Source organism: Cornus florida, unplaced genomic scaffold, assembly GCF_030987335.1.
Source record: "Cornus florida cultivar Cherokee Brave unplaced genomic scaffold, ASM3098733v1 CherokeeBrave_3.0.0_Hap2_Chr03, whole genome shotgun sequence".
NCBI lineage: Eukaryota > Viridiplantae > Streptophyta > Magnoliopsida > Cornales > Cornaceae > Cornus > Cornus florida.
This window is the reverse complement of record NW_026775573.1, coordinates 2,284,050-2,295,878: the sequence shown is the minus strand read 5'-3', so window position 1 is coordinate 2,295,878 and position 11,829 is coordinate 2,284,050. Positions and strand designations below refer to the sequence as shown.

General features: G+C 34.0%; 1 protein-coding gene and 1 long non-coding RNA gene across 2 annotated transcripts; both read right to left on the bottom strand.

Annotated features, from left to right (window-relative positions):
- Positions 1–7,111: 7,111 nt before the first annotated feature.
- Positions 7,112–8,042, bottom strand: LOC132299021 (uncharacterized). Its single transcript, XM_059795442.1, has 3 exons — positions 7,888–8,042; positions 7,717–7,778; positions 7,112–7,373 (listed from the first exon to the last, which is right to left on the bottom strand). The coding sequence occupies exons 1-3, from the start codon at positions 7,943–7,945 to the stop codon at positions 7,245–7,247; spliced, it is 249 nt and encodes an 82-aa protein (XP_059651425.1). The 5' UTR covers positions 7,946–8,042; the 3' UTR covers positions 7,112–7,244.
- A 1,896-nt stretch (positions 8,043–9,938) lies between these two features.
- LOC132299020 (uncharacterized) lies at positions 9,939–11,390 on the bottom strand. The gene is made up of 2 exons (XR_009480004.1): positions 11,052–11,390; positions 9,939–10,166 (listed from the first exon to the last, which is right to left on the bottom strand). It is a non-coding gene; the product is annotated as an uncharacterized LOC132299020 (long non-coding RNA).
- Positions 11,391–11,829: the final 439 nt, after the last annotated feature.

The following is an 11,829-nucleotide window of genomic DNA, read 5'->3' as shown; positions in this document are numbered from 1 at the left end:
CAGAGAGAGATACAAACAAAAGTCGAACAGAAAAAGAGCGCTTCATGGATAATACTGATATTTGTTGTGAAGAAAAATATGGAAAATAACAAAATAAAATAAAATACGAAATCCAATCCCACGCGCTTTTTTTTCCTATTCCACGCGCAACCATTAGACTCAAAACAATCACAAATTTTTTTTATTATTAAAAAATTTTGTTCAAACCTTTTTCTTTTGTTTCTTTTCTTCTTTTTTTTTTTGCCTTTTTCACTTTACAATTTTTTTTTTTTTTTTTTTTGGTTGATAAAACAAGGTTATACGATCTAAGTTTCATAAGAGTCTCTTATTGACATCACCGATGTGCCAATATAGATACCATCATCATTAGAGTTTAGATAATTATTCTTAGACTTCATAACATTTGTAACTTTTACCATAAGTTAATTATAGTAATAAGTTCAATCCGTTAGTTGATCTTAATTATGTCAATCATAAAAATATAAATTTTGAAAAGGTAATTTTAGTAGTTATAAAAAATTATTTTAACTGAGTTAAAAGCCAACTGTAGACCTACTAAAAAATTTTTTACTAAACTACATCGAAAACAGTGGATTTTTAAGACTGTTTTGTACAGTGAAAAATAAATAAAAAAAAAAATAACATTCATTAATAGGAAAAAAAAGGAAAAGGAAGGAGAGGAGAGGAAATGATAATATTAATTGTTTGTAGTGTCCGGTTAATTAATAAAGAAAAATAAAAGAAATGATAGTAATCACGTTTAGAATAACAATTAAATGAAACTATTATATTAAATTTACAATCATACCCTTTTTAATAGAGGTTTTCTTTTTATAAAAATAAGAGTAAATTTAGTATTAACAGAGTTTCATTAAAAACATTCATTGCTAATCCTTTCTTTTCGTTTCCTTTTCGTCCAATTGTTCATACTATCAATTAATGTAAGATAATACATTATCCTTCTCCGACCACCCTGAGTTTAAGCCATATAAAACAGGAGCAAATTTGAGAACAAAAGTCTTAAAACGACAAAAATATATCATAAATAATAAAAATTTGAATAAAAACACGTATAGAATATGAAAGTGATACCCACTAAAAAAAAAAAAAATAAAATAAAATAAAAGGGAAGAAGAAGGGTGAGTTAGCGCTAGCTGCTGCTCATCCACCCTAACACCGGAAGATTACAAAATGTCTTTTTGGACGTTTGACATAAGGCTCCATCAGGAATCGAGCCGGTTCAGATACCACTAGTCACGGGTCAGGTAATGATAACCTTGTTCCCATTTTCAAAAGTGAAATATAGCGTTGGACACACGCTCGTAGAAGTCGCGTGGGAAGGTAGAAGGACCATGACAAGTGGACAATTGAGGTGACCTCACTGGGGGAAAATGAATTTGGGGCCCTTGACCGGATAGGGTAGGCTTTGTTTCATGTGACTTTTTGGCTATCTTACTTTTCCATCATTCAAATCCTATAAAATAAAATATCTCCATGATATAAGTGGCAATATTGCTTTGCCCTTTCATTTGCCACTTTGACATTTACCCCCAATTTGTATATAATATTATTATATATAATCAATGTACTATATACACTCTTCACACTTTGACATTTATTCCCACTTTTTATATAATGTTATTATATATAATTAATGTACTATATATACTCTTCACACCCTTTTTTACATACTAATATTTTATTAACTTCCCATTGACATTCAAAGCATATTGTCATATTCTATTGAATTGTGGGATTCTTTTTGTTTTGGTTATGTTTCGGATCACAAACTCCAACTTTAAAGGTACACTGTAGTGTATAATTATATTACGTATTATCGTCTTACTTTCTAATACGAACTTTTTAAAAATTCAATGACCAAAGACGGGTGACATAAGAAAAAACCAGAATTTAATTTAAGGGACACAAAATAGTTATTTACAAATTATATATGTATAAAAAAACTCCCTCCATCTCATAACGAGAATCTAACTTTTTATAGAAGTGAAGTTTTAATAATTTTTTATTATATTAATAAGAGTGGAGTTTCAAATATGTATTTATTAAAAGACAAAATAGTGTTCCGTAATTAGCCCAATTATTTAGTTAAAATGATAGTTTGAAAATGTTATAAAAAATAATACATTCAATTTTGAAATAGGATATGGTTTTTAGGATATCCCAAAATGAAAAGATGAATAACTATTTTTGGATGAAGAGAGTATATATATATATCACGCCAGCTAGCGGTGTTTCATAAAGGGGAAAAAAAAATCGAAAGACACAAATTATATACGTAGTCCTTATTTGGGTCCAAGCAAGCTCCATGCCATCTAAATTAAAAGATGAATGGTTCAAATTCTCGCAAGGACAAAAGTGAGCATCCCCCTGAGGCCCAATATGGCTAGTACTTGTACTCCCTAGCCATTTAAAAATAAATAAATTTTGAAGGTTCAAATTTTCGTAAAGACAAAGCTCCCGGTTCAAGCGAAAACTGACACCCTCTCACTGAAACATAAATAATTCCCACTATAATTGGAATCTGAGAATGGAACTAGTACCATTAGAAAGCTAACTCAAAATCCATAAATTTAGGCTCAAGAATCACCCCATTTGGATAAACCAATTATTTATTATTTATTGGATATTTTATTTTAATAAATAATAAATAAACCAATTATTTATTATTTATTGGATATTTTATTAATAAATGTGATATTCATGCATTGGGCTGAGTGTTCGTGTTTTTGTCAAAAATAAATATATATATCCAGACACAATTCCAATACTGACAAATGGGGCATTCATTACTCAAAATAAAGATGTATGCTATCGCAGTAAGATATAAGCAGCTCTGTTTGGTCCTACGAAAAGGGAATGGAAGATGAACAACTAAGAAATGAAAAGGAAAAGGAAGATGAAATGACATTTTGATCTCATAGGCGTCCAAATAGATTCTTCATATCAATGAAATATGAGCCTTATTTAGTTATTTACTCTTTGTTTGCGCCTAAATGGTATTGAATTAGAAGGAAAAGTGATGGGCGGCAAATGAAGGTCCCCCTTATAGCTTTTTGTGGGTTGGGCACTTGGATCCTCATTGCCCATGTGGGGCTTGATCAAAGTAGTGTCGATGTCATCACTTGCATGCACTTGATGATCAAATTGTTGTGATTTTTGTGATTTTCTGAGTGGGCAATATGGCATCATATTCCACAATCTCTTTATTGTTTTCTTGCCTGTCCCATTCACACTCTCAGCAATATATCTCACCATTCATAAATGTCTCCTCCCAAAATTAAAATTGCAACACAAGGGAGCCTTAAATCAACAATCATGACCCTAAAGGAATAGTGTAGCTCTCACCTCATATCCCACCGGCGGTTGGGAGTTTATGAGGTCGGGAGTTCAAATCTCCTTGGTGCCCGGTGCATGTGGGGTGGGGTCTGCATGTGCCCAATGGTGAACTATGAGGTGCCATCATCAACCAATATTATGCAGCAGCAAAGACCACAATCAGTGGCCTTACACATACACATCCACCATTACTTATATTGTGCTCTAAAAGAGTACAGCAAATACAACAATACCTTCAATTGTATTATATTGATAATATGATAGGGCAAAGAGCAAAGGAATTTATATTTGGGATCTAAAAGAGCCTCCTGCACTTGCACTTCATTCTGTTGTTATAATAAAAAGAAAATGACAAGTATATATAATAAAGGTAAGCTTTCTCTGAAGCAAGTAATATCACCTCCTTTAAAATAATTCAGATCTTATCAATCAAAAAAGTGAGATAAAGAACAACCCAAGGTTGATGGAAACTAACAAAACCATCCTGAGAATTAGTTAAGATTATTAACATAAATCAGTCGCTTTCCTAAAGAATCATTCATTTTCCAAAAGTGGAAAAGAATATTAGACACAGAAAATGACATGGGCAATTAGAAGTAAATGTTATGTTGGTTGGTGAAAGAACACTAAACCTATATTTATTTGTTGAGGAATGATCTGTGGGGTTCAGGTAGACCTGGGTTTTATAAGTGTTGTTTTGACTAAGAAATCCCACTCGTCATTAATGGAATACTAGTCATTTCTTTATTCTGTCTAATGGCTCAAATATTAAATAAGCAGTGTCTTCAAAGAGTTAGGTACCCTTTCATAATTAAAAGATAAACTTTTTTTTATAAGTAAAAATTATAAAATTAGTTTTTTCGGGCGTGTCCATGTTTGAGTCCCCCTCCCCCTAGTTTGCAAGGAAAGAAAAAACACACACACACACAAAAGATTAAAGGCAACCTTTTTCCAACACTCTCAAGGGAATCCCTTATTAATGTTTTTGAAACATGGTAGTAGAAGACGACATGACTAAATCCATATAAAAAATGCATTTTCCCTGTATAGCATAAATCTATATTAAAATGTATTTCTTTTTTTGCGGAATCTTGACACGTACTTATCCTACTTTTATAGAATATACGTCTCTGTTTGACCATGTTTGTGTATCCTTGTCACAGCCACCTAATATTAGAAATTTCAACAACTGGAGGTATCTCTTTAACTGCAGAGTCAAACATGCAAGCATCAAGAGAGAACTCTTCTGCCTTTATGATGTAGAAAGATTTGTATTTTGGCATGGAAGGAAAGCTTGGTATAACTATTGGTGATTCAAAGTAGTTTAGATAAGCTTTTCCATCAAATTCTTTTTCTATGAGGTCCAATGTATTCTCAAAAAACTGAATGCAAGGATCTGGAATCTTGGCTTGAATGCAATGTTCCTAAACCAGTAGTATCCTTGAATTTCACTTGCACCTAAAAAAAAATAAGAGACAAAAAACTTCTTGGTTCTAAGTATCAAAGACGTTATTACCTTATTTAGATGAGCCTAATTTCTAAAGACTATGAACTCCATGATATAACATAACTTGACAATTCTAAGCCTTTAGTTAGGACTTCTAAATCCAACTTATTTTAGCTACCGTCCTAAGAAATTCTTCAAGCAACATCCATCCCAGCACCTTTATTTCTACCTAAACCATTAGCTCAACTTCCACAATACCCCCCTTACATCACTAGCACTTGCTGTCACTACCATTACCACCTTCACTTTTGCCATCATTACCATCTTCAATATTGCCACCTTTCCCACCTTCATTACATTGAGATGCAATTTGCTTCTCACTACTACAATCTTTACCATCACAAATACTAAGACCATCTCTACAGGACCATGACGCTTCTTACCATTGCAACCACCACCTTTACGTCCACGTCCACCTCACTTTCATCTATACCTCACCACACAAATGCTGCCCTCCTCATCATATCCACCTCCACCACAGCATTGCTATTGCATTCAGACACAGGAAATCTACCATATCCATTGAGTCGCTATACCACTACCATACTACCACTATCCATTAAATTCCAAAATTCAATATTCAAAATCCCATGAAGGGAATTAAATACTTCATGCTTCTGAAATATTAGGTTCTAAACTTCCAATTATCCAATTTTAAGTGTTTTATAATGTTCATTTTTCATCTTTGACCGTTATTCAAAATGAGTGTTTTATGTTTGCAATTAGGAAATGTCAGTCTCCTTTCCAAGAGAACTTTAGCTTTGCCTCACCTTCAAGCAATGATTATCTTTAAAGTGAAAGGCTTGATTCCAACTTGCACAGTTCCAGAAACATCAAATCTTCAAATTTTATTTGCACCTACAAGCATCAAGCAGACTCTATGACCATAACTCCAAGTGCTGAGTTTTTAAGTCATGACAACATCAAGCTTAACTACTCACATGATCGCAACAGGTTGTCCTAGTAGCCATCAATATATATAGCTCGCAGGTGGAACATGTGAACAGAAAACCATGTAATCATTGCATCAAATGGTTTCCCGTATCTTCTACAATCATAAAACACTTGTAGGAATGCCACACAATACTATCTAGCACCATATTCATCCATCAAAACAGAAATTATGCAAAAATCACCTCACAAAACAATACACTATCATTTCAACCAGTGGCTTGGCCTAGTGGTAATTTGGGGGTCACCTATCCAAACCAAAGGGAAAAAAGAATTCTGAAAGCTTGCTAATAGGGAAAAATGGTTCGGGGGATGCTGATGCAAAAACACTTCTATCGCCCAATTGTGGCAAGCTAAAGATTAAGCTCTCCCACCATAATATTTCCTTGCCTATATAGTAATTAAAACTATGGTTTACTTTCATAAGCAATTTTCATATTTATTGATTGTAGAAAAAAAATTAGCGGATAAAAATGATTCAAGGAAATTTATTTTGCACCAGGACTCAAGGAAGCAGACGCGGCCGCCAACGCAGCAGACGAGATGTAATGAAAAGGGGCCATATCGGGAATAGCGTAATGGGATCAGTTGTCGAGGTCATGAAATTTTCTCAACGTTGCACAATATCAAATGTGCTGACTCGGTTGATTTCCCAGGGACTCGGATGAGACTCGACCGATTCCCTAGGGACTCAGTTGACTCTTGAGTGATTTTGATTCTCACAGTTTCGGACTAGGCTAAGTCACAAAAACTAGGCCAATATGGAAAACTATGGTTTGCACATGTAAACCAGAATTGGAGAAGACTTCATCAACTAATTCCACACACTTAGTGCTGTCCTCATATTCAACATCGGAATTGACAGACTGGCAGCTAATTGTTCTCCAAGCTCGACACTCGTAAGTTTTAAATTACATGCATAATTAAGGTGTTGGCACTACACTGGTAGTTAGAGGCTTGGAGCTGGAAATGTTAACAACAGGACAACTTGGGTAACTATTACTGAACCACAACCTCCTACCACATTATTGAGTATTTTTGTAAGACATCAATTCTCTTTCCCTTATAAATTTATAGAGTCTATAGACATGCCCACAACATGTCACTCTTGATTTTTAAGGCATTTACAAGATTCCACTCTCTGTTCTGCCTCTCACTCTCCTTTCTTTTTGTCAGACAATAGAACCAAAACCCTTGCCACCTACTTTAGACAATAACTGCGCCAAAGCCGTTACCATTCATGTTGTTTGAAACGCGATATAAACTATCAATTCAAAAACAGGACCACGCAAAAAGGAAGACCAAAATGCCATTGTATACCATATATAAACATGTTAAGTTACAGACCACAAAAGAAACAAAAAATCTTGTAGCATACCATCTGTAACTGATAACTATTAAAATATAACTAACTGAATCATGTAGAACCTCATTTGTCAACCTCCATCGCCTGTGCAGCTTTCGCTTTAGCCAAGGCCGTCAGTTTGGTCTTCACCTTTTTCTTCCTAACTTGAAAACCACTTGCACCCTTCTTTTTCTTCTTGCCACTACCATCCACCTAAGCACATAATTCCCAGACACCAATACTTTCAAAACAATAAAAAACGAACTAAATTATAAAAACTATATGTATTATATATATAAAAAAAGGTTAATTTCACACCTATCTAGCCAATTTAGTTCTTGCTTTGAACCATTATTCCTTTCAAATACACCAAGTATGTATTGAAATACTGCTCTAATTATTGTCTAGCTTCTCATGAAATAAACTACAGATAGTTTATAAAATGAAACAAAATTAGATGATAGAATGAAATTCACCAAAAGAGCTAAACAAAAATTTAAAATAGTGCATTTGACAAACAAAGCATAACAGCAACGAGAGAACGATAGAGATATACCTTCATCTTGTTCTTCTTCGCCTGCAACTTCATTGCCTTCTTTTCTCTCTCTTCTTTCTCTCCTAATTTGCCAAACACAAAAAAGAACAAACTGAATAAGATGATTACATACGTGCAATATCTATGCTTATATATACTGAAAAGAGAGAAAAGGATTTGAAAGATTTTTACTTCTGAGGTCGAATTCGTGCGCTTTCCTTCTGAGAGCTAAGTTGTTCTTCTTCGACATTCTCTCACTCTGTCGCCAAAAACTCTTCTGGTTTCACTTTGTTGTCTAGTCGCTAAAAACCCTAACCCTAGTTATTTTTGAAATGTGGAAATCTGTTTTTAACGCGTCGCCACGTTCTTGTATTTTCTGCTATTGACCTCAAATCTTAACCTATTTTCCACTTTTGCCCCAAAATTTTATAGATTTTCAGTTTTGTTCCTCTCTGCTCTACAACTATGGTCTGTCTCTCTCTCTAATTCACACGTTCTCAATTTCCAGCATCCACCACCAAAGGGGAAGGATGTATACTTAGAAAACAGTTTTTTTATTTTAAATAAATAAAAAATAATAATTGTAAAAAATTATAGATTTAATTCAATTTTTTAAAAATTCAGTTATTAAGACATATTTTTAAAAAAATAACTTTTATAAATTATTTTCTATTTTATGAATTATTAATAACTATTTTTAAAATGACAAATCAATACACTTTGTAATTCAACGTGATACAAACCAACATTCCCATGCACTTTGTAATAGAAAACTAGCCATCGTGTGAAGTTAAAACAAAACGAAAAAAGAAAGGGCTAAATATCATGTTTAAATATCTTTCAAAAATAACTATCACTCACACTACAAACGTTTGTTCCGTCTTTCAATCACACTCCAACCGTCATGTACTGAGCTCTGACACTAGGTAAGATGACTTAAATACCCTTTGACTTTGTCAAAAGTATTATCTAACATAAAATATTAAATAAAAAGACTATAATATCCCTAAATACTTTACAAATTGACAATTAAATATATATATATATATATGAATATGTATATATATTAATATTTATATATATATTAACTTTGATATATATATATATATATATATATATATGTATATATACTAATATTTTTATATATTAATTTTGATATATATATATAGGTATATATATATCCTGTATGTCGCCTCTCCTTCCTTCCTCGCCACGACCGGTGCCACCGTCGTCTTTGTCCTCCCCGCGCCAAATCCACACCAGAACAATTGTTTTGTCGCCGATATCAATCTCGATGGCTTAAACTTAGTTTTCGATGCTGTCATTGCACTACCATTCAAGTAAAGTTGTGACCAGCAGACAACAGTCATCGCCATCCATGGTTGCTTTTATAACCCCCACTTTCGCCACCAAACATGGCGGATATCCCTTTGGAAGTATAAATCGACCTGAGGTGTGAGTCTTTCTGTAAGACTCAAACCCGGGGATCCGAATCGCTAATCTGGTCCTTACCTGAACCCGAGGTTATGCAAGGGTACTATAGTCATTTCATGACATTACAATAATTCTAGTGTCTATTGGGGTAAATTGGTCATCACCTATGGTCAAATAATGGTTTAAGGTCTAACAAGGGTAAACCAGTCATTTGGTACATTTATTATAGCTTCACAACTCATTAGGGTATAAAGGTCATTTTACTTTATCAAATAATAATAATAAACCAAAAAGGGTAAAATAGACTTTTACCATGGCCAAATAGTGATATGAAAACTCGCAGGGCCAAAATAGTCATTTTTTGGTCAAATTACAACATTCATACCCTTCTGGGGTCATTCTGTCATTTTCTAGGGTCATTCTATACTTTAGTTGGAGTATAGGGGTCATTGGGTAATTATATTAAAATATGGAGTCCTTGTGAAAACATAAGTTCATTTAACCGGTTAGAAGATTTCTCCTAACCGGGTAAATGAATGGTCCAGTAGGCTTACAAGATTTCATATCCCATCTAACCGGTTAGAAGATAGGTGAACACACAAAAGCCTATCTAATTGGTTAGGAAACTCCTTCTAACCGGTTAGATGAGAATAACCCATCAAACCAACACACTGCCCATTCATCTAACCGGGTAAATACCCCTATCTAACCGGTTAGATGATACCCAGTGATGAAAATAACGAAATTCTTGCTTCCCAAACCCATTCCAACACAATCCAAAAACATCTAAACATGAAATAAAAACTCCATGAACATCATCAACCCCTAAACATTTCATAGAATCGTTAAAATAACATCTTTTATACATTTCTCGTGAATCAAAATATATGAATCGTCTTTACACAATTTCAATGAATTAAGTACATAAACGAGGTCGTCGTAGCCATAAATATAAGGTTACAATACAATATAATAAACATCATAGCGTTGTCTAAGTCCGTAATTGCAAACCTTACGCCAAATCTTCTCTGGCTTTCCTGAAAATGTTAAAAATAAGGGGTGAGCTTAACAACTCAGTAGAAAAAGGGCCTAAAGCACCGGCTTTGGACTCCCTTGAGTCGACAAGCAAGAAATGGGAGAGAAAGAAGTCGAGATCATTAATTGGAATGTCAAAACCGCAATCAATATAATACATTCACAACATATTTTTCACAAAACTAAACCATGCATATGAATGCAATAATGACGTGAATGCAACACCATCCCGACACGGTTCCAATCCGTCCAAACTCACAAAAAAAATCGCTAACCGACTTTACTGAGGCGAGATTAATTAGTCATCCCTAGTTCCAAATCCGGCAACTACTTGGGGCCTAGCAATCAACGTTACACGTCCAAATCCGGCAATCGCTCTCTCTAGGTCGAATTAGCCTCGGGCTCGCGAAACTTGGCTCTTTTCACAAAATTATTTTTTCCCAAAACCTTTTTCCTTTCAAAACACTTAAACATTCTTTCTTTCCATAAAACTTTTCAACACAAATCGTGTAATGACCTTTCCACCCCAAATTCCCCAACCACGTCCATGCCATGAATGGAATTATGCATTTTCAATATTAATAATTTCCATACTTTGCAATTCCATTAATTTAAGCTATCATGCTCATCACAATTATCATCGTCATAAACATGTTCTCAAGAAAACACGTATACATATATCATACTTCTCAACAATTTACCTTCAAATACACAACTAACATCACATTTATACATAATTTTAGCACATAAACACATAAATCATGCTTTTCAAGAAAAGATCACATTTACACATAATTTTATCACATAAACACATAGATCATGCTTTTCAAAAAATCAAACATTAAGCTCAAAAAGAAGGCATAGCATAATGAGCTAGACCTCCCTACCTCAAGAAAGTAATTCCAATGCCAATAAATTCAACTCGAAAATCCCCAAATGCATGCAAGACCGATATAGAAATGCAGACTTTGAAGAGTAGAACAACCTTCCTTTTTGCTCCCTTCCTAGACTTCACTTTAGCTATCTCAAAATCTAAAGAGAAGTTTGAGACTTTAGAGAGAGGAAGTAAAATGGATGAGAAAGGGAGTGTGGCTGAAAGTGAGGGAGAGGAAATGAGATTTGTGGTCATATATTGACCTCGTCTCCTCCAAATTAAATGGCTCTCATGTGGTCAAAGGTCCACCATTACATCAAATGTCAAAAATGCCCTCCATGCTCACAAAATTCTCGTGCCATGCCATAAACTATCCCTCTCAACCTCAAGTCATATAACTATATATGTATAAACATATATAAAACACATCATCATATTACTAAGTATACACATGCTATGGAAAATAATACCGAGACCCACACGGTACGCAAAACGATATACAAAAAATAAATAATAAAATAAAAATTAAAAAAAAAAACGCAAAAAAATTCGGGACATTACACTTTCTCTCATCAAAGTCCACCAAGTGTCCCAGTAAGGTCATCCTGTAGTCAAGTGTGACCTGCGTCTGGTAGTTCTTGCTTTTACATTTTCTTCATCCCAACTACAGGGATGAATTCAAAACTAGAAGCTTCTTATAGTTCAAATATAAACCCTTTTATGCTATGGTTCAGCTTCCTTCATATAGTAAACTCATAACCGCATCACCATAGAATTTTCGGTTTGTTCCT

Excerpts from the sequence above, each read along its gene's own strand:
- LOC132299021 (XM_059795442.1), bottom strand. The coding sequence starts at position 7,945 with ATGTCGAAGAAGAACAACTTAGCTCTCAGAAGGAAAGCGCACGAATTC. Across the intron at positions 7,779-7,887 it reads GCACGAATTCGACCTCAGAA|GAGAGAAAGAAGAGAGAGAA; the intron begins GTAAAAATCTTT and ends TTGGCAAATTAG. Across the intron at positions 7,374-7,716 it reads CGAAGAAGAACAAGATGAAG|GTGGATGGTAGTGGCAAGAA; the intron begins GTATATCTCTAT and ends TTATGTGCTTAG.